Source organism: Crocodylus porosus, unplaced genomic scaffold, assembly GCF_001723895.1.
Source record: "Crocodylus porosus isolate Cpor-Errol unplaced genomic scaffold, CroPor_comp1, whole genome shotgun sequence".
Classification (NCBI taxonomy): domain Eukaryota; kingdom Metazoa; phylum Chordata; order Crocodylia; family Crocodylidae; genus Crocodylus; species Crocodylus porosus.
In genome coordinates this window covers 18,227,058-18,249,803 of record NW_017728949.1, presented here as the reverse complement: position 1 = coordinate 18,249,803, position 22,746 = coordinate 18,227,058, and the positions used below count along the sequence as shown (strand labels likewise).

General features: G+C 43.5%; 2 protein-coding genes across 4 annotated transcripts in view; one reads left to right on the top strand and one right to left on the bottom strand.

The window, feature by feature from the left end:
- Positions 1-22,746, top strand: part of RAB17 (RAB17, member RAS oncogene family) — a 52,968-nt gene that overhangs the window by 10,976 nt on the left and 19,246 nt on the right. Inside the window, exons 4-6 of one of the 2 annotated variants that reach the window (XM_019554167.1) lie at positions 1,937-2,062; positions 3,445-3,538; positions 4,882-5,547. In XM_019554167.1, coding sequence (XP_019409712.1) covers positions 1,937-2,062; positions 3,445-3,538; positions 4,882-5,006 — 345 coding nt within the window. In that variant the 3' untranslated portion in view covers positions 5,007-5,547. Of the gene's footprint in view, positions 1-1,936; positions 2,063-3,444; positions 3,539-4,881; positions 5,548-22,746 lie in introns of those variants that run through there. The other variant, XM_019554168.1, reaches the window with a different exon arrangement.
- Positions 9,904-18,787, bottom strand: PRLH (prolactin releasing hormone). 2 transcript variants are annotated; one of them, XM_019554169.1, is made up of 3 exons: positions 18,616-18,787; positions 11,084-11,244; positions 9,904-10,475 (listed from the first exon to the last, which is right to left on the bottom strand). In XM_019554169.1, the coding sequence occupies exons 2-3, from the start codon at positions 11,181-11,183 to the stop codon at positions 10,312-10,314; spliced, it is 264 nt and encodes an 87-aa protein (XP_019409714.1). In that variant the 5' UTR covers positions 11,184-11,244; positions 18,616-18,787; the 3' UTR covers positions 9,904-10,311. The 2 variants fall into 2 exon arrangements, with proteins under 2 accessions (XP_019409714.1, XP_019409715.1); XM_019554170.1 differs by lacking the exon at positions 18,616-18,787 and adding an exon at positions 18,517-18,609.

Here is a 22,746-nt window from a genome sequence, read left to right as displayed (position 1 = left end):
GCCGTGAACCTTGGAAACTGTATTAATGTAATTAAAGACCTGGGCAAAAACAAACAAAAAAAATCCCCTAAACTATCCCTTTACACCTCCTTTAATTTAAATCTGAATTCAGACAGACAGCAATAGAGAACAATTAAACAGGGAAGCTCAGCCACATAAAATTAATACAAATGGTTTCCCCAGTTTGCCAATGAAAATAAAATTGTGGCTATACATAAAAACACAGCCACAAAAGCACACTATTGCGACATTACCTCCACGAGGGTCAGAGGGGAGAGTCCTAAACTGCTCCAAAGTTCTAGAGACAATGTACAGTGACAGAACAAATCAAACATATAGGGGTGTGTGAAACGGGCTGTATTTGATTCGGATTCACCCCGAATCAGGGACAGTGATTCGATTAGTTTTTTCTACACATCTTGAGGTACCAGTGCAGCTTGTAAATGCTGCGATGCTGGGGTGCATGGAGTGTCCCACAGGGGTGGGGGGCCCTCCACATGCTCAACAGCAAACCTGGAAGTGGACCGGAAGTATTTCTGGTCCAATTCTGGGTTTGGCAGAGAGCACGCCGGGGGCCCCCCCGCGCCTCCCTGGCTTGGTGATCGGCCACAGTGGGACCTCAGGTGCTCCCTGATACCCAGGAGGCACCAGTCGCTGAGCCAGGGAGGTGCGGGGGAGCCCCCCAGCGCACTCCCCGGTGGACCTGGAAGTGGAGTGGAAATGTTACTGATCCACTTCTGGGTCTGCTGCCAAGCATGCTGGGGAGCCCCCCATGCTTCTGTGGGACACTCCATGCGCCCCAGCATCTCAGCACTCATGAGCCCCTGCTACCAGAGGCATGTAGAAAAAAAACATTTAAAACTGTCTTCCATGTCCAAATCGTAGCATGTTTCTGAATCTCTCCAAATCAATTAGGAGGGTTCAGAATTGATTTGTAGAGATTAAAGGATCCTCTGATTCAATTTGGATTTGGAGATTTGGCCACCAAATTGGGCCAAATCTCAGCCAAATTAAATCAGGGACCAAGGCTTTGCACAGCCCTATCCAGCAAGTATTTAAAAAGCCTGCTCCATTGTGAAAGAAACAACCTATCTCAGTCCACTATTTGTAATAGGGGCCCGCAATTCAAGTAAGTTATGCAGTGATTGTGTCATATCTTATGGACACAGGAATGCCAACCAAGGTTTTGGGAGCAGGAGGACAGAGGAGTGGTACATTTCAAGTTATTTCTATACTGAATGACCATTATCTGACCATTGCTAATTATGAAAGGCACCATACACCATTCCTTTTGATATGTTATATTAAGCTAACATGACTAAAATTCATGGAACAAATCTAGAAGACAGGTCTCAGACACCCCGGCGTTCCAGAACAGAGGAAGAGCATTTTACACTCATTTCTATATTACTTTTGGTTGCAATTAGCATAACTACATTACTACAGCACTGTTGGCAAGCTAATTACCCCAGCGTCAACATCACAAAGATGCTACTTTACTTTTCTCACTCAAGGAGGCAGCTGTAAGGCACCTCCTGAGCCAGAAACAGTGTGGCCACTTTCATCAAGCACTGTACTTGGGCAGATTACCTCTCCTTCAAGGAGACAATCCCACACAGCAGTGAGCAGGCTAATGAGCTCTGCTAAGAAGCAGAATTAGTCTACTCATAAGCTCCATATGCACGTAGGTACGAGAAACTGGTTTAGGAGGCAGCTTGTAGCTGCCTTCCAAACTGTAAGTAGTACAGCCTCATACTTCCAGTAGGTATAGCAGTACCCTGTCTAGTGTTGACCCAGAACCATTTTTTCCAATTTGCAACAAAAATCCTGTTTCAGGGGCTCCTCGACAGCACAGCCTCAAAATTCAGGATGGTTAGTCACTTTATTGTTTACCAGTCTCTTTCGGTTTACAAGAGCTCCTCTCTTCTTGTTCCAGGAAACTTTCAACAGAGCAAAGCTGTGGTTGAGGGAATTAGAGAAGGACTTTCTTCATGATGAAATAGTGATCATTTTAGTTGGCAATAAGACAGATCTTGCGACTGAACGAGAAGTCACGTCAGAGGTAAATGGTATAAATTGCATCCAGAGAGAGAACTAAACATTTGCTATTTTTAGAGGTGCAATCTGATGCCGTTCCATCAGCGCAGAGGGCGCCTTTCACATTTAATAAATTACAGATAAACACGTAAGTTAAACTGATAGTCTAATGAGTGAACAAAGAAAAGTCTTATGTACTTGTGTTGTTAGTACCTCATTAATCTTATCTTGCATGGTTTCAGTTCATAACTTTCCAAAATGTCAGACTTAGTAAATGTGGTAGATTTGATTTTCAGCCAGGGCATTTTTTTTTAATTTTTTTTTTTTTTAAGTCTGCACATGTGTTTCTATTGTGTCTTTTCACAGATTTTTATGTATATTGCAATGGTAGCTTCTGTTGTCCTAGTATACATACAACCAGGAAGTTGCTAGAACCGGTGCACTACTTTGTAGAGATTCAGTGTTAGACAGAGTGCGCCCACGGCTGACAGGCCTCAGCAGGAGATGAGCTGGCAGATGGCCTGGGTGGTGCTGTTGTGATACTCCTCCTCTGGGGGTTAGATACAAGGCTATGACAGATTAGAAAAGTGGGAAAGGGATTAAGGAAGGAAGGAAAAATGTTTTAGAAAGCAACAGAGAGAAGTCGCCTTATCACCAAGTTTCCTGGTTCATGCATCTAAAATTATAGCATACGAACAGTTCATTAACTTGTTTGTTATTTTAAGTACTCTTGCCTTTAGCTGAGGAGTATTACAGATTCTCTTTTTCATCCCTTGCTTTGAGAAGGCACAACTCTGCACAAACCAAACCATCTACAAGGAATTTTGCCCTGATGCTTATTAGTCAATGTTGTGTTTTTAGCCCAGGCAACATGAGCAAACATGTGCTTCCCTCCAGGTGCATCATAAAAGAACACAGGCATGGCATAACCAACGACAGCAGCCCATCTTCTCAACTCATGCTCCATTTTGCCTTACTATTTAGCCCTCTAGAACAAAACAGTAGCAGTCGCTGGAACATTACCAGATTCCCAAAGCTGGGGGAATAAAATCAGTGTAAAATAAGTCTACAAAGCTCCTTCTTAGCATGACTAAACAGCTTTAAAAACAACACAAACAAACAAGCCCCCCCTGCAAACAACAGCACCCCATTTCAAGTTTTGTCTGGCCTCCAGGGACAGAGTGCAGTTCTAGGGCACGTGATGAGCTCTGTTCCTTCATCATGGCTTAACTTGCAGGCTTGAGGACACGCAAAAGTAGGCGGGGCTTATTTCTCCTGAGTTCCCCCTAATGTCACCCTGTAGAGACTTTATCTTAGTAGCCCAACTGAAACTGGCAAGGTATCAGTACAGTTTAGAACATGCCTAGTCTTTTCCATTGTAACTTTCCTTCTGTACCCACCAACTAGGAGGGGAAAGAATTTGCAAGAAGCAAAGGCCTACTGCATGCAGAAACATCCGCAAAATCCAACCACCAGGTGACTGACGTTTTTATGGCCATAGGTAAGTTCAGAATAAGCAGCTGTTGTAATTAATGGCAAAGATGCTGTGGCCCATGTATGTGGTTCTTTGTCTTCTGTCCTTCAGAGAGCTGTCAGTCTCACCCCTTATGTCCAGGAATCATTGAGTTTGAATCATTTGATAGAGACTCACAACCTGGAAAGCTCAGCAATATTGTGCTCCTAGGGACAGGCATGAGGTGACCAAGTGCACTCTTGCCAGCAAAACACTGTCATCAACAGTCTGCAAGACAGACCCAACCAGCAACCTCCCTGCTTAGAACAGAGACAAGCTGCGTCACCACATATGGCAGCAGAGAAAAGTAAATTTCCAATGCTTCACTTCTAATCAGAGGATGACACTTAAAATAATTAGCTTACAACAGCACTCCTCAGATTCGAATAAGTGACAAAAGGAAGAAGTGAGAAAGCAGAATGGAACAAACAAACAAGGAATGAGGCACCTGCACCCACTTCAGAAACAACACCACAACACAACCCTCAACCCCAAGCTCCACCACTCCCAAAGCAAACACTCCTTAACTGAGAAAAGCAGAGAGGTTACTATGCAACTGCAATGATGTGAAGTATTACTTTTATTATCCATAACATGGAATCCTAAGGATATCTAGCAGTATAATTTAAAACGGGGTATGATACTCAGAAGTTTGGGAGACTCCTCAATTCTGAACTTCCAAGGTCACCAGGTAGTGTCCCAGCAGGTAGCCCTTCAGTCATAAATCAAGAGGGGACTGCCAGGCTCCTACACTCATGAGTTATAATCACTGGCCCCAACAGCTCCAGGGGCTGATTGTTTCTTCCTGCTCATCGGGTTCCACTTTAAGCCTATTTCTATCTTCACCGCTGTCAGACACTATTTCCTATTTGCATCCAAGTATAATGCAAGAGTACAAATAATCCATCTAGTTCATTTACTCCCTGAAATTAACTTTTATAGGATGTAAATTAAAGCCTTGAGCAGGTTGAGAAACACAGGGCCCCATATCCAGCTGAAGTATTATATGCTGTATCCCCTCTCTTCCTCCCCACCCTCAAACAGCTCACAGTAGTTCCATAGCTTCACTGACAAACCACTTCTACTGCAGGACAGGTAATGGCAGCTGAACAGTCTCCTCAGGACCTTTCTGCCTGGCTGAGGATGGCATATTCCAGCTACACCACAGTCCCTCCCTGGTAAGGGAAAGACATCTGGAGAATACTTACTGTTTTCACAAACAGCCAGAAAGTTGTCGTAACAATCTGAACTGGGTCCAGGGATTTGGATATAGCATCATTGCAGCTTAGCCGAGAAAGATTAACTTTTTTTTTTAATATACTTTTTCATAGCTCAGAAATTATTGCAACAGGAGCAACAGGAGACTATGCCAGTCCAGTCTCAGTCCTGGAAGAAGTCACGTGTGGATCTGAGAGCGCCAAACAGTAACCAGATTAAGAAGTGCTGCAAGAGCTAAAAGGAATGGCAGTCTGGCCTAGATTTACCATTAAAAGGGGTTTAGGGGAAAGGGGGAAGGTGAGTGTGCAAAGACAGGAAGAAGGGAGGCATTACATATTGGGCTTAGTGTCAATTTTGATAGGACAACAAAGTCCTTATGATGCAACTGGAAGATTATATATTTATTTTTTATTTTCACAGTATTAGTATTAGAATAACAAATTTTCAAATAGAAACAAGGGCAAGATATACATGAGCTCAAAAAGCACTGCCAATGACCATATTTTCTGTAAGAAATGTCTGCGTTGTATAAGAATACAATATCTAGCATCACCATAAAAAAAAAAAGACAACACTTAAGACAATGTTCTGCCCTCCCCCCGGCCTTCCAAGTTCCACAACACACAGAGACAACTTTGGAAGAAGCTACTAAATCACGTATGCAAGTAAGGCACAGAATATGAAGTATGATCAAATTAAGATTTCTCTACAAACTCTATAGCAGATGCTTTCTTGAACATATCATGATGGGGGGGGGGCGGGGAAGGGGAGAGGAGGAGTTCAGCCCGCAGCTGCTGGAATCCAAACTAAAATTCTTAAGTAATCATTTAACGGGAAATTTTTTAGCTCTGATGACTATGGAGGAAAGCACAAGAATAAGAACCAGAGCAACTTCACAGATCATCACCAAGACTCAAAGAAACAAAGGAACAATTGAAATATTAAGCTCTTTGGGGGATCCTGACTCAGGATTTGAATGTTTGAGGTTGGCAGTACTGCTGTAGCATATATTTATCGAGGTGATGTGTGTGTGTGTGAAGGGGGGGAGGAGGTGTGAGTGGGGGTGGAAGGGGAAGCAAGGGATATGATGCATTGCAACACAAAGTGGTACAATAACCCTGATGTACCCAAGAGAATCAGGCCTTTGGACAGAAAAAAGGATCTATCCTAGATGCTTCTCAGTATGGTAAAGCTGGTTAGAGGTACTGTCCCTCCCCCCAATAGTTCTACATTGGCAAAAAGCCATCTTCTACTGGATTAGATAATTTCATTTGAGGAAGTGCTGTACTGGTCAGGGCACTCTTTCCAGTGTAGGCATTTACAAAAAGAGCTCCCAGTATAGCCATTCTAGCAAATCATGTGTAGATTAGAAAGGCAGTCAAGCTACCTTGTGCATATCACATAAACAATTTACAGATTTGCTTTCAACTCATTAAGTTTGGTAACTAATCACAGAAAGCATCATGAAGTATGGGGCATATCATTCAAAGACCTACTTGCAAGCTTTCCAGCAGAAGAAAGTAACATTTTTCCCCAAAAACTGTGCGCGCCAAGTGGTGGCTTTTCTTACTTTGAAGATCATTATTAAGAAGTCTGAAGGAACTTTGCTCAACCGTTTTTTGGGGAAAAAATCTCATTCCACAGTAGACCAAGCATGAAAAGCTTGATCTGAAAGACATGGTCACAAGCTTGTGACAACAGGGATTTCTACCCGAGCCATTTTATTAGCTATAGCAGTTTCAAGTGAGTGGTGCAAGATACTAATATGCAGGGAAAGGAAGTGAGAGATGAAATACCAATGATATCATGTGATAGCAGAATCTGAGGTTCTAGGCATAAACCCATTGCTTACATGCAGGTACCCTCTAGACCTAAATACATACAGTATTTAATAAGCTATCCCAAATATTGTTGGCCACATGCTTCCTTAGGGATAGGTATGTTTTCTGGATCTTGACATACACAGAAGGTTGTCTGGAGCTGTAGTACCAGGCCTCAAAAGAGACCCCAGCATAGGTGGGGAGGAATGGTCTGTGCCCTCTGAGCACTAGAACAATCTAGGTTCATATCTCTGTAGGCTGTGCAGCAGGGCTATAAATCAACTTTAGACTTAGTCAGCATGGCTTGCAGAGGAAGCTTGGTTTCCAGCAAAGAAAACCAAACTGGGTATTGATTAGCCAGACAGAGCCAGCTGTCAAGTTTCCTGGCAGGTTTCTTTTACCCTTGGTAGCTTAAAAACAAAAAGGAAATTAAACACTTATCTGATAGACTTCTCAGAAGTGCACTCTTCTACTAGAAGTAAAGAAGCCCATCTCCTAGATAGCTTCTAAGAAGGCCAGACAGTCTCTTCCTTTTAAAAACTCTTAAGACCCTTCCTTGTCCTGCTTAAACACCTGCTCTGCTAATTAGAAAAAGCTGAGCTCTGTAATGGGCAGATTGAGCCTGATACCTGGGGATGGTGCCTAGTTCCCTTTGTAGGAAATTAACCTTTTCCCTACCTGACTTACTATGAGACATGCCCATCCCATCTCATGCAGAAGGGTGCAGACTGCAGCACCTCTAGAGCCTTATAACTATACCATCATAGGAGCCCTATGCAAGTCATTCCATTTGCTTAACAGTGTTTCTTTGCAGGAAGTGTTGCACACTTGTATGTGTACTGGATATGTACAAAATTTGCTTCCCTGTGCAACCCAATACTAGTCACAGTTTGTTGCCTGTTACCTATCTTATGACAAACTCCAGTTATCTGCATGTTAAGTGCTTGAACTGTGTAAGTGCATAGGAACTCCTAGTCCCAAATTTGTAATTGTGCTACTATAAGTGCACAATTGATGAAACTAACTAGGTACCATCAATTTCAAGGCTTCTAAAACAGCCCTGAACTGTCTAGTTCCTGTCAATTTTGAGGCTCTTATTAGAGGCATAAGCCAGTCTGGAAAACAAGACAATAAGCCTTAAATGTCTGTGAAAAACCTGCACAGGCTACTTCTCTAGTTAATGAAAATTGTATACATTAAGTTGGCGCTAAGCGTATACGCCAGGTAAGTGCATAGGCATTGTTAATTCAGCATTCAGCTGAGGGTATGCTTTTAAATGGAGTACACTGTACATCTCTTTTGCGAGTGGAAAATTTTCTTCGTTGCCTTCATTGGGATGACTCCCAAATCACACAGGTTTAAGGGAGGATAATCAGGTCTAAAACCATCCGTTAAACCTCTGTTAGACCCAATAAAGTTATTAAAATTGCAGAGGGTGGACCAAGGGCAGAAAGCAATCAAAAGTCCTTGCCTTTCCTGTACATGCCCTGACTTTGTATTATTATTACATAGGTGCTGGGTGCCATTTTTTTCACCAACACTTGTTAATGCTAGAGGGGTTCAGTTCTTCACTTTTTTCCCCTGAGCACCGGGATACTCTGGGTCCATAGGTCTGCAGGCTATGCAGTAGGGCAATATGTCAACATCAATCTGTGTCACTATAGTTCACCGAGAGGCCAGAGGAACCAGATTCTTGCTCAACTCCCCTTGACATTTTTTGCTTGCCTGAGACCTAGTCTACACTATAATATTTGCTGATAGAATTTGAAGTCCACCATCAAAGTCCCTCTATGAAAGCACAGCTCCTTTCTGCCTCTGCAAAGCAGAGTAAAAGTTCTGTGCTGTTCAGCAGAAAGGACATGCAGACACTCTCAGGGTGAATTTGGTGTCTCTTTCAGCTGCCGGTGCCTTCTTGGGATGCACTTCGCCTTCTTGCATTATAACTGCTCTGGCACCTGGGCAGTCATGGTAGCTATCTGTTATCAGAATTTCTGGGGCAGAACCAGGCAAGTGTAGACAAGGGATGTTTCAAAAAGTATTTTGGATGGTACATGGCATGCGGCAGGGGATGAGCTTCACTGATACAATTTCTCTTATCTCAGCATCTCCTGGCCATTAACATATGGGAGCAATAATTTAGTCAAGCCAGGGACACTCTCCAGCAGTAATCCTATTTATCTGGAAGTCTCCTGATGAAGGTTGGAACACCCACTACAAACTGGTTTGTTGTTTGTTTCCTCTGATTTCTTTCCTCTCCACATACAGAAGCAAAGTAAGTTTAGGTTTAGGCTATTGCTGAACATGCTGGGTCAGGGCCTTGATGTTTTTTATCTACCACATCGTATCATGGCATCCCACCTGAGTGGCTATTCTGTCATAAGCTACAGGGCAGCAATGGTGAAGTCATTAAAGACAACTCAGTGTAATCCAGCAACAGTGTATTGGTTACAAAGGCACAAGAATAAATGGGTATAAACTAGCTATAACTTAAGATTTGGTTGATTTCTAACTAATAGAGTAGTGAAGTTTTGGAACAGCTTTCCAATAGGGCTAATGGGGACACAAAAACCCCCCTATGTGGTTTTAAGACAGAACTTGGTAAATATATGAATGAAATGATATGAAGTGGCTACCTGAGGTAGCAGGGATTGGACTCATGACTGAGGAGGTTCTTTCCAGTCCTATGTTTAAAAGTATGAAGACAGCAGAACATACTAAATTGGAAGTTGGTGCAGACAGGAAGAAAGGACTATAAAGATTAAGCACCATGTTGCTTGATAGGTTTTAAGGCCAGAAAGTGCAGTCAGACCAACTACTGCCTGTGTATGTTGCAGGCAAATCTATGCACACCAGCATGGGTGACCAACTAAAATAAGTGCAAGGTAGAAAAATCAACTGCCAATTCAAGTGAGCCAGACAAATAGAGGGATTGTTATGTGGGTGGAAATGCCTAAATGCCCAACAAGACTTCAGCAGTCTGAATGGCTGCAGAGCCAGATATGTAGGATCAGTATCACTACTGAAATAATCATCCTGAATTACCAGCTTCATAAGTAATGAGCATTTCCTTATGGTGTGAGATATTTAGTCGGGAGAGTGGGGATATTTAAGGTTCTACCTGTTTTCAGATAGATTCTGAACCTAGCCTTTAACAGCAGGCTGCTTGGTCTAGTCATCCAGTCCAAAGACAATACTTATAGACATGGTATTGCAGAGAAGGGAGGCAAGCAATCTTAGGGGCAAGTGTCCTACAGCCATGAGTGTCAAGAAGAGTTATGAAAAGTCAGCTTCATCTGAATCCACAGCAAACAGGTGAAAAGCCAGGTTCTCAGATTTTATTATTGTGCTGATCTGTATAAAAGAGCCCATACTCTATGAAGATCATTAACAATAGGATTTGTATTTCTTTCCCCCACCAGTACAGCTCCAAATTGAGAATTTCTGTTATAAATCATCATGGACATAAAGCAAAAGTAAGATGAAGAGGGAGCAAGTAAAGAAAGGTGGTGGAGGATGGAGGAACAAAAACAGACCAAGGAAAATTGTCCAAACTACTGGAATTATTGACTGCTCTTTGGTTGATATAACATATAGCCACAAAAATACATTGAAATGAGACCAAGCCTTTTCATTTGCCTAGAAGAGAGGGTGGAACATGGAGAAAAGAAAGGAAAAAGGTTCTTTTATTATCATCATTTATATTCATTCTTTCTCTTAGTAATTTCATTCATCTTGGATGGATTCATTGCTTTCTTCTAGAGGGAAGCAAGCTTGCCGATGTCCATAGCCAGATTTCTGGAGGCTCTCCCCAGCAGCTCTCCTCCGGCCAAACCTTCCTACAGGTCGGATCCCACGGCCAGTGTACCAGGAAGGGTCAATGTCGGGGTCTGGAAAACAAAATTCCAGGATATAATGAGAACAGGAGGCTGAGGGAAAGGTCTGTTATACCTGCAGTGTTGTCAGTGGTAAGCAGCCTAGTCTAATGGCATGAAAAATGAAGAGGGCATAGTGGTGCTGCAGAGGAAGGACTTGGGGAGTTGGAAGTAGGCCATGAGGCCTGTCAACTTCATGACTTCAGTTCACTGCATATTTGCTAGTCTGGCTCAGCATTTGACCTACTGATCTCCAAAGTTCATAGGAGAAAGTACCTGTTTGGAGGAGAGCCAGGGCTGAGGAAACAATGTAAGTCCATGCCTGGGCCTCCTTGTCAGGTCTGGCTAGAGCCCCTACATAATGAGCTTTTCTTCCCTGCACAGTTAGCTCAGGTTGTAGCTCAAGTATTGCTACTAGCCAACTCCTGTCCATACGTAACTTGAGTGTAATGGTGTTTTTAACTGAAGCTGGTTAACTCACCAGGACATACTGGCTAAAATTAAGAGTAACATGGGGTGGGCAGGGAGAAGGAGGAGACAGGGATCATTGTTGTTTGGGATCTATGCTTGTCTTCACTAGCTCAGGAGCTGGCCTTGCTGCTGCAGTTAATGCGGGGACTTACTCCTGATTTCCATGGATCGCTCGTGGATTCGACAGTCAGTGTCAGGCAGGTCCAGGCAGACCAGCAGCAGGCACATGAAGCAGGCAGCCCACAGGTTCATTCCTTAAAGCTCTCCCAAGGCCAGTGGCTTTTGCAAGAATTTGGCAAGTCCTGATCCCAGCCTGCAGAACCAGATAGAAGGAAGAGAGTTAAACAGTTATCTCAGTGGGGAACAGGTAACCGTGAATGAACAAGTCCACTCTCTTCAGAAACATGATGGATGATCAGTATGGCCACCCGCACTTCAGGTATACAAAATATCATGAATTAGGCCCCCTTAAATCAGGAAATTGGCTTAAAATGTCCTGGACAGTCAGCTGACCTTTTTGGGTTTCTTTTTTTTCGCCACCTAGGTTCTGACACATTAAGTTGCATGCAGATTGTGTTTTCCATCTTTTTTTGTAATCATGAGGACTAGAAATCTTTAAAGAAAATTCAGGATTCTCCTGGACTCTCTCAGTCCAAAGAATTGGGGATTTAAGAGAAACTGTTGCAAGATGCATGACAGGATTATGAGAATTAGCGACACTGTGATGCTTCTTATTACTAAGAAAATACTAGCAGGTGTGCACACGTAAACACATGCACTATACAGCACACACACAATCCCACTACATACACATGATCCTAGTAGAAGTGAAATTTTCCCATTAAACTTTTCTCAGCCATGTGACTTTATAATCTCATCCCTTTTTTGTCTCTCTCCACTTGTCAGGTTGAGCTTAAAATAAGACTAAAGAACCTCGTCTGCAGACAGATAAAGACCATAAAAGAATTGTGGCCATGTGCAATCAGATGGACACCCATATAATGTCAATTTGAGTGGGTAGTTCCCTACAACTGTGACAGGAGGCCAAGTTCGGGGTGAGGTGGATGTAGGCAATGAGAGCAAGCAGTACATTTCTGTTCAGCTCTCCAGAGAGTCCTGGAGTAGCTGCTAGCCAGTGGGTTACTGCTAGGACTTGCTCCTTTTAGCAAAGGGATTCTGAATGCAGTGGCAGTGTGGTTAAGATGTCTCACTACAGCATCAGATGTGTTCATTTGAATCTTGCTCTAGACTTGTGCTGAAGGCTGCTCTGAGTTGACCCAGTTGTAAATGGGTCATTCCTTGTTACTCAAGCAGGGGAAATCAAAGGAGGTGAGATGTGTTCCTTGCCTAAAGAAATCGTTGAGCCTTAGTTGACTAGTACAATGGGCTTCTAGGCATAGGATGACCTTTGTCCTTGGTCTGCTCAGAGGTCAAGGGGGTGGGAGTGGATGCCCTGGGTCTAGTATTTGGTAGTACTCCTTCCTGGTGATAGCTGTGCTCTGCATCAAGAGAGGACACCAAGCACCAGGAAAATTCTGTTGCAATCTCTTGTTGTCCATAGACTTGATTCTATAATGTCCTCTTCTCTGAGCTTCAGGACACCCATCTGTCCTGTTGCTAGGGTACTGTCTTACTTTGTTGCTATGACCAGTTCACTTTGCCTCAATTCCCTGGTTCACTGAATTCAGTTACAGCTTGTTCTTACCAGTAGGGTCCCAGGCAGAGGCTAAGGCAGAGGTGGACAAAATATGGCCTGCAGGCCAGATCCAGCCTGCAGAAGTGTTTGTCCAGCTCACAGTGGGTCCCTCGATCCTGCCTGGCCTAAGGACCATCCAGCCATGGTGCATCCTGCTACCCCTTGGGCATGTAGTGAGGCTGGGGCTGCTCCACATCTGGACTGCCTTTCTAGGCAGCCCAGGCAGTGGCAGCTCCTTCTGGCTGCCACTGCTGCTGGCCCTAGCCCTGTGGTACCTGTGTGCATAGCCCCAACCCAGCCTGCCTCTTGCCTGCTCCAGACTCACCTGCGTTGAGCAGTGGTGGTGGCAGCAGGGCAGAAACTTTTCCTTGGTGCAGGGGAAAAGCATCCCTCCCCTTTGCTCCTGCCAGGCATTTCCTGCTGCAACCACTTGCAGCCTACAGGATGCCCTGACTCTCCACCACCATCACTGCCACCTCCAGGTTGGCCAGCAGGACAGCAGTGGTAGTGCAGAGCAGCTGTAGGACAGCCCAGTGTGGGCTCCCAGTGGCTACAGCAGGAAGCGCCTGGCAGCAGCACAGGGGAGGGACTGCTTTTCCCCCATACCGAACGACAGTTTTTACCCAACCACTGCCACTGCTCAGCACAAGCAAGTCCAGGGCAGGCACAGGTAGGCTGGGTCAGGGCTATGCACCGAGGGGCTGGGGCCAGTAGTGGTGGCAGCCAGGAGCCATCACTGCCTGGGCTGCCTAGAAAGGCAGTCCAGCTGTGGAGCTGCACCCACCTTGCTGTGTGGCAAGATGCTCCACGACTGAATGGTGCCTGGGACAGGCGGGATTGAGGGACCTGCCGTGGGCCAGATGAAGGCTGGTTTATTTGGGCACATTAACTGCACGTGTAGATGTGCCCTCAGAGTAACTTACACTAACTTAGCCTACTGGGGCTCCATATAGCTAGGGACCTTGGGCAATGGTCTTTGCTGTAATCTGCCTTCATAGCATTTTGTCTGCAACAATCCCCTGTACAGAGAAATTCCTTCCCCAGGTAGTCCTCAACTTGCAGTTACCTGCCACTTTCAGTTGCCTCCTCTAGGCTTGCTTATATGCACTGACATTTTTCAGGAAAATGTCCACTGCTAATGGCTTGGTAATGGACAGTGACCATCACTTACAGCATTTTGGTCATTTTTTTGTCTTACTATGTATTTAGAAAAGTAAGAAGATTGAACACCCTCTACCTTGTCTGTTGTCTTGCCTCCATAGACCCTTATTTTGCTTACCATGTTGATTCAGTTGCTTACTGCATCCTGTCAGTATTTCCTGGCATACATTAGGCTCCTATTCTGCAAGCTTTTGGGTGCCAGCAAAGCCACAGACTTTGTATAGCACCAGACCTCCTCATGGGCAGGGGTTATACATTTTGCTATGTGTTTGTCCAGAACCTAACACAAAGGAGCCCTATTCTGGCTGGATGCAACTGGAAGAGGAACAGAATTGGCCTAAAGAATCCAAAGTTCACTCATTAGATACAACCAGAAGCATCTCAAGACTCTCTGCTTTTGGGCTCAGTGCAACCCTCCACAACAGTGGAAATGGAGAAACATCCTGTGGGACATTCATGCCAGTATGGTCAGAGTGATTGCACCAGATGGGCACAGGGTAGAACTGTGCAAAACGGCACCACTGGTGAAACTGGCACCAAGTTATTGTTTGACAGATTAAAAAACAACACAAAGTGCCTTTTCTTTTTGTTTCATTTCATTTTGTTTAGTTTCCTTTCTTCTCATGAGTATCTCTCCAGTTGTTTTCTCAGTGAAAAAAGTCATCATTTGTCATATTGAAATGAGACAAACATTGGCAGCTTCCAACTGCTTCATTTTCAAGATAAAAACTCACCCTCCTTTTTTGTGCATCTCCTACTGCACTGTGACTCAGTAGGGTGAGATCTGGAGCAAACAAAACAGTTGCATGGTGGTCACACTTCTCTATCTTGGCATGGGTAGTACCTTATTTCATATGCTTTATGTGGAAGGTGCTGAGTTGTCTAACAGAATTGACAGGCTGGTAAGTGTGAACTCTGTGGAACCCCCATATTTGGCACAATTTTGAGGGGTTTTTATTCAAATTAAATATTTGTATCCATAAAGCCCAATGCATACTCTGAGTAAGTATTAATGACTGGGACAGTTTATTTAACAGGATATATGTTTCCTGGTGGTCCTGGGCTCAAGGCAAGTGGCCCATTCCCAACATGCAATTAATATAATTTATTTGTGAGGCACCAATAAGGAATGTTTCAGCTGATATAAAAATAGAATGTAATGAACTTTGTGATGATTTCCCAGTAACATTAATTCTTTTCCTTTGGTGTTTCACATGCTAGTCATAAAAATTAATAACTATTAATAAAATACTCCTGTCATCATTTTCCCCACAGCTTATTTTTTTTAACTTGCCTTGCTTTGTTTGGAGTTGTGGGTGAATTCCCAGTTTTTTGCCATCTTTAGTGAAAGACATAAGAAAATAATTGCTTGGAAAACTTCCTGATTTATTTTATCATTTCATTGTTGTTTTCCAATTAAGTTACCGGTCCCCTTGAGCACTAAATGTTTTAGAATTGGATGCGTGTCTTCATCACAGAAAATAAATGCCCAAGAAATCCGGCTATGTGAGGAGTCAATATAAGTTTAAGTGTTCATTGTAAGCTACGATTGCAGTGGAAAGCCTTAATGTTTTGTTAATTCTTTCCCTATTACACTAGAGATAGCATTTTAGAAACACTTTCACATTAACATTAATAAAAAGGAGGTTAAGGCCTCAGGCAAAACAGTTATAGGCAGAGACAGTACTTTCTTCTGATAAATCAGCAACTGTTAAAGGGGCAGAAAGACTCCCATTGCCTGCAGAAGACGACTTGATTATTCCTTTGGTGCAAAAGAATCCTTCTATGGAGCATTATGGTTGAGCAGTCCACATCCCGCTCACATACCAGGTGGCCCTGCTAAGTCATAAAAGTTTGGGTGGTAATATAGATCAGCAGAAGAATGGGCATTGTTGACCTGCCCAATTCTATCCTGTAGCTCACCAGTGGTGCTCAAAGGCCATTTATTTGACCTCTCATTAAAACAGAGACTCCATCTGTGTCTGTTTAATGTTAGAGCAACATGCTTTCCATCTTAATAGGACTGTGAGAAAAGGACATTTCTTCTGCCTCTTTGGATACCCTAATCAAATTTGCTCAGTTAATAAGTTAACAGGTGCTTCCTATAAAGCAAACTGTGGGCTCTTCTAAATGCGCAATCAATGCACCTGAATAAACTCCTCCCATAGCTAGATAATGCACAGTTCTTTTCTCTGAAGTTTATTGCTCCCAGGTGCAATGTTTACATGTGCGTGCAGGACCATGCCATGTTGAACCAAGGTGGAGCAGGCCCAGCTGGCAGAGGGCATGGAGGGGGGGTCAGCCTACCAGCCCAGAGCTGCTCCACCATGGCCTAACATGCTGCAGAAGGGCTGACGGGGGCATGAGGGTGCTCCAATGCAGGACTAGCTAGCTAGCAGGCAGCCCCACACTGGAGCACCTTTATATCCCAGCCAGCCCAAGTCACCAAGCAAGCAAAACGCTGGCTTGCATCCATAGATGCTTCTCAAGCAAATCCCAGGACGTCATTCTCCCCTTGTACTCAGCCTTGGTGAGGCCGCAGATGGAGTACTGCGTCCAGTTTTGGGCCCCACAATTCAAAAAGGATGTGGAGAAGCTTGAGAGAGTCCAGAGGAGAGCCACGCGCATGATCAGAGGTCAGGAAAACAGACCTTACGATGACAGGCTTAGAGCCATGGGGCAATTTAGCCTGGAAAAGCGCAGGCTCAGGGGTGATCTGATGGCCACCTATAAGTTTATCAGGGGTGACCACCAGGATCTGGGGGAACGTTTGTTCACCACAGCACCACAAAGGATGACAAGGTTGAAAGGTTATAAATTCCAGCAAGACCGTTTCAGGCTGGACATAAGGAAGAATTTCTTCACTGTCCGAGCACCCAAGGTCTGGAATAGCCTGCCACTGAAGGAGGTTCATGCACCTACATTGAATGCCTTCAAGAGCAATTTGGATGCTTATCTTGCTGGGATCCTATGACCCCAGCTGACTTCCTGCCCCTTGGGCAGGGGGCTGGACTTGATGATCTTCCAAGGTCCCTTCCAGCCCTAATGTCTATGAAATCTATGAAAACCATCTACATGTGTGTTGCAGCACACTAAATAACTCTGCTGTAGGTTAGTACCTGCCCCAGACAGTACTGTCTTACAGCGGAGTTAATTAATTTACTGCGGTCTAATAGTGCCACATGTGTAGATGGCAACATTTTACTGTGGGGCTAATGAGTCAACTCTGCCATAAAGCACACATGTGGATGCACCCTGCTAGAAGTGAAAAATCAAGCTCTGAAATAAAGGTGCTCTTTTCTACCTTTTCTATCATCGCCAGCAATAAAGATTGTGCCCTTACAAATCACTGTTTGTCAGATCTGCAAGGGACAGATTCTAGCCTCCTTTTCCAGAGCTGACAGGGAAGCAAGTATGACCACCCCACTGGGCCACAAATTTAACTGAGCATATACATTTGCAAGTGAAGAACTTTATTTACAATCATCACACTCACAAGTAAATATGCACTTGTATATTATTACTATGATTATTATTAATACTTTTACTATAGCATCCAGAAGACCCAATCAAGATCATGGCCTCTATTGTGCTGGGAAATTTATTCATGAAAAATCCATGCTCTTGGGAGGTTACAACTTAAACTATTTTCCCAGATGAAGCATGTATAGTAACTAAGGAAGCACTTTCTATATGATATTCAAACGTTACTTTACACTGGATGGAGTGTTATGCACTCTTACTTCTTGAGCTTAAAATCCCCCTGATTTGTAATAGGAAGAATATGTCTCAGGTTAGGAGAAATGCATAGGGTTCCAATTTATTCCCTTGTAGATTAACAGAATGACATCTTTTGACACTGACATCAACAGGAGCAAGAGAGTGCTCTAAAACATAAAGGTAAGATGCTGACCTGAACCAAACCACTACCCTCCTGGGTCAAATAGACCCTCCATTTGGAGAAGTTTAACTTTGGGTCCAAAATTTGTGATTAAGGCCCTAGGTCTATAAGAAATGAATTGTGCATATCATCATTTCACTCTTATCCAGCTTTCCCCTTAATTTTAACTGGATGCAAACAAGCTTCATGCATCTTAAACAACGAGGTTAATGTCTGAATGTGAACCCACAGGCTAGAAATTTAATAGGTATAATTAGCTTTTACTTTTTTTACTACTGGGTGTTCAGGAGCTAACTGAGAATATAAAACCTATAAGAGATGAGAGAGATTGTTTAATATGTACATAGCACACGTTATGGACTCAAACAAAGTCACAATTTTACTTCCTAGGACTTCTGAAAACTGGACACTTTATATTGAATCAAGCATAAATACCTCTTTTGCCATGGAAAGCAACTTGGTTGTAGTGACTACATCTCAGTAATGGGGAAAAAGCAATTTAAAACCATTTAGAAATAAGACCCGAGGGTAGGCTTTCATGTATAGACACCTGCTTTTTATTGCCCATTTTATGGAAAGTGTTGTTTGCTTAAAATTTAAACAGTGCTCACAATGATGTATAGAACACAAATATGCACATGCAGAAACAGTGACAAACACAAAGAAACCTTTAGATAGGCACATCTCCACAGCCTGCAAGAGTCACTACATGAAAGGACAGAGCAACTTCCCCAAGATAAAACATCACACAAAAAAACTTAACAATGGATGGAAAAACAATCCCAACGAATGCACTACGCTTGCAGTTAAAAATCTTTCCAGTTTACCTCTGGGCTATTTCTCTCTTTTCCCACTTTTCTTCAGCAGGATGCCTTTTTCTCAGAGGTGTGCGTGTGTATGACACACAGACCTGCTGAACTACTTACTGTGTGTCAAGCAGGAGGTCTGGAGTGTTCTGCTGCTTTTCTTCTCCAGTCACTGGACTCCACGCGAGCTGGAGATCTCCCGTTTGCCTTTTTATGCCTTGCCTTAGTGCTGATGTCACAGACACACGCAGCCCGGGACAAAGCCAGGGCATTTTAATGTCACCTCCCCTCCCCAAGACCCATTATATTCATATTTTTTATCAAATCAAGAAAGGGATTTTCATGACTCATGATGGCAATTATCTTCCTTTAGAATTATATATTTTTTCATTTACAGAAATCAGATAATTTAGGAATATGCTAATCTACCTTTTTTAGTAACATTAGTTCATGCTAAAATGTACTCATCTGTAAATCATCAACTGACACACACACACACACACATATATATATTATGCACACATTTCCAAAGAATCCCACTAAGTTTCTGCATATATGCTATAGAATTAAATTACACAGGTGTAAGTCTCAGTTCTGGTGGGTGCATCTACACATGCACATTTACTGAGCAGTAATCAAAATTACTGTTCAGTAACCAAAAATTGCTGCATAGTACAGGCAGTGCCTACACATGCACACCTGTACTGTGCAGTATATATGGCAACTTATGCTGACTTGGATGTAAATTTGATACCTACATCATGCAGTATCAGATGTACACCTGATTAATTACTCTGTGTGTAGACTGCACAGTAACACCGTGTGTGTGGACTGACTTAGGACTAACTTTAGGTCCAAGTCAGTCCACATGCAGTGTTACTGCACTTTAGTAGCTGCAGATGTAGAGACACAGTAAACCTGCTTACTGTGCAGCAAGTTTAATGCAACATAAATGCATGTGTAGATGTGCCCAGTTTGTTCTTTTTTATGAGGAGGTTGTATCAAAATAACTACATCACTATAGTTACAGTTGAATAAATTGCCTTGATAAAGACCAGCTCCTCTAGTATATGCAACCCAAACTTGGGCCTCAGTCCTGTGATTTGCAATGCTCTAGCAGACTGCAACACCTGCACAAATATTCTTTTACTTCAACAGCACCCTGACTGAGACCATCTGTGCATTACCATGTTACAAGTGGTAAGAGTGGGGCCTAAACATAAAGTAAACAAAATTACCCCTCCTCAATAATTAGAAGAGCAACTCCCTACATTCACCTGGCTTCTTAGAAGCATAACTATTGTAGACACAACAGAATAAACATGTGACAAAGATAAGAAGACAAATCTTTGGGGCCAATAATCGATTACTCTATAAATGTTAAAACTATACAATTCTATATTCTGCCCTTATATGTCCTTGTAGCACAACGTTCCCAATACAATAAGGCTGTTTTAGGACCTTCAGTGGTCCCTATCCTACCAATTTAAATAAAATACCTCTTTTAAAACTCTAGAGGAGGATTTATGATGTTGAGGATTCAAGTTCTCAGCACATCAGGGAGGTTTTGCAATATGATTAGACAAATATAACAAACTCGAGACCCCTATATTTCAGGGTATTATAATATTGGAGAGTCATTTTAGAAGAACCTCCACCCCTTTCCTTTAAAGCATTATTTCTAATGCATTTGGGTTGAGATAAATCTGAGCTTTTTCATTTACAAAAACATAGAAAATGTTTAGAATCTGGTTTGGAGAGTAAATCACCACACAGGATTGGGCTCTTCCAACTTAAAGCCTTTTCAGAAGTTGACAGGTGGGTGAAAAAAATCTCTTAAAATAACTACACGTCAGAAAATGTTCCTATTATAGCAAACATGAACTCTTAATGAACTTTTCTTTCGGTCCCTTGTGAGTTTATTGTGATGAAGTTGTGATGCTGCATTGAAGATGCTGGTAGAGACCAGCTGAACTGGGATAGTCCGTTTTTCATTAGAATTGTACTGACTTGCCATTTACATCACAACTTCATCATAATAAACTCACAAGGGACCGAAAGAAAAGTTCATTAAGAGTTCATGTTTGCTATAATAGGGTTAGTCAATGTACTGCATCATATTAGTGAAAAATTGGATCCTGCTGTTGGGATCATTAGCTGTAGAGATTTGTTATAGACTGGGCTTGTTAAAATTAGGTGGCACGGTATGTCCCTGTTTCAGCCTTTAGTTTTACTACTTGTGAGCTCACCTAAGGTCCCATAAATGGACAAAGGGCCAGGTTATAATCACAGCTTTATGTTAGCAGATTGCTTTGGCAAAATGAACTGTCCCAGGGAAATAGAAAAATGCAATCGATTTTCCCTCTCTGTTTGGACTGGAGTCCAAAGCCTTGGGAAAAAAGGTATCAATGCTCTCCTGTGTCCCCAGGGCTTACCAAGCTGAGGTGGTCTGCTTTCAAGAGAAAAGTAGTCCTGGAGGATCTGTCCTTACCTCATGGACAGATGTGGTGCACTCCTATAGAGCATCTGGCTTCTTTGAAACAGCAGCGAAAAAGAGGCTTGCCTGGGAATTTCCAGTAACAGAGCATGGTGGGAAGCAGAGGACTCTCAGACTCTATAGAAACCACGTGCTTATACACAGGTAGTCTTGATTCCAGCTGCACTAGAGGATGTGCTTGAAAAGTGTAATCTGTGGGTGTGTCTACATGTGCATTAGATCCAGAAGCAGTTTACTTGCAAGTAAACCACTCGCGAGCAAATGCTCCTGAGCAGGCATCCGCACATGAAGGAAGCACACTAATTAATGGCAGCAAACTTCTGCTTCCTGGGGCCCTGCAATGGGCGCCTGCCACCAGCGCGGGGAGCTCTAGGCTCTCGCTGGGGCTGGCAGGGAACACCAGGCTAGGAGACAGCTGTCTCCTGGCCCAGGCTGGGACACTGCACCCTGCCCTGGGGGGCTGTCTGCTGCTGGGGTGGGGACAGTATCCCCTTGCTCTGGCAGCAGGGAGCTCACGGGGCAGGGGTCTTGGAAAGAGCTGCAGTGGAGGGGTGGGTCCCAGCCCCCTTCCCTGAGCCGCCGGTGGGACATCTAGAAGCTAGCTCACTGCTACCTGCTCCACTGGTGGATTGGGGCAGGGGGATGGGACCTACCCCACCCTTGCAGCTCTTTCCAAGCCCCATGCTTCGATCATCTAGATCAGTGGTCTCCAAACTTTTTTGATTGTGCTCCCCTATCTATATACATAGAAGTTCTAATATTTTCTTCTTGCACCCCAATGGATAGTCTTGCACACCCCACTTTGGAGACCACTGACCTAGATCACTTCCTGACCAGGACAGTTCCCAGCCCCCGCTCCTAGTGCCAGCCCCGTGACTGCAATCTCAGCGTGGGGGGCTCGGAGCTCCCTGCTGTTGGGGAAGGGAGACATAGTCCCTGTCTGGGTTGTGATTGTGGAGCCCACCCCAGCAGCAGGGAGCAATCTCCTGCCCCCTGGTGGCTGGCTGACTGGTCAGGCATCTACATGAGCATTACTGCACCATTAGTAATTGAAAGTAAATTTGCTACTTGCATTTGTGGGTACCAAATTTACTTGTGATTAGTGTGGTTTAGTGCAAACTAAGCATGTGCGCATATAGACATGCATACTTACTGCACAGTAAACTAGGCTACTATGCAGTAAAACGTCTCATGTAGATGCACCCTGCGTGCAGCAGAAATTTGGGGGCAGTATCATCAATAGATAACACCCACAAAAATCGTTGCCTCTCAAATAATTCCGGGGCCATCACAGCTACAACATCCCTCCAACACTACTAAAATACATTACTCATTTAAAAACTGTTCAATTGAGTCATTTTGACTTCTTAAATCTTTTCCTCCCATGAGTCTTTCTAAGCGGCCATTTTTGGCAAATTTACTACCTGTCAAAAAATAAAACAATTCCATGGGACTGACAGCATGCTTAATCTGGTCATATTCCTCATGTTTTCTTACCTGTTTGCAGCTAACATGGCTCAGCTTTGCACTGAACAGTGGTCAGGCTCTTGAGAACACAGCCAGTAGGTATGGAAGAGAATTTGCACTGGTTGTTTAAAAGGAAGAACAATGATCAACAATCACCAGTTAGTCCATCTGTCAGCTACCTTTGATATAATTGGCATGCATACAGCCCCTGGCATACAGCTGCTCAGTTAGCTCTTTTGCATTCTCTGTTAAGGTTGTCTCAAAAGAGGGCAGTGTTGGCTAATTAC

Coding starts and splice junctions, on each gene's coding strand:
- PRLH (XM_019554169.1), bottom strand. CDS start 11,183: ATGAACCTGTGGGCTGCCTGCTTCATGTGCCTGCTGCTGGTCTGCCTG. Junction 10,476..11,083: donor GCGATCCATGGAAATCAGGA/GTAAGTCCCCGC, acceptor TTTGTTTTCCAG/ACCCCGACATTGACCCTTCC.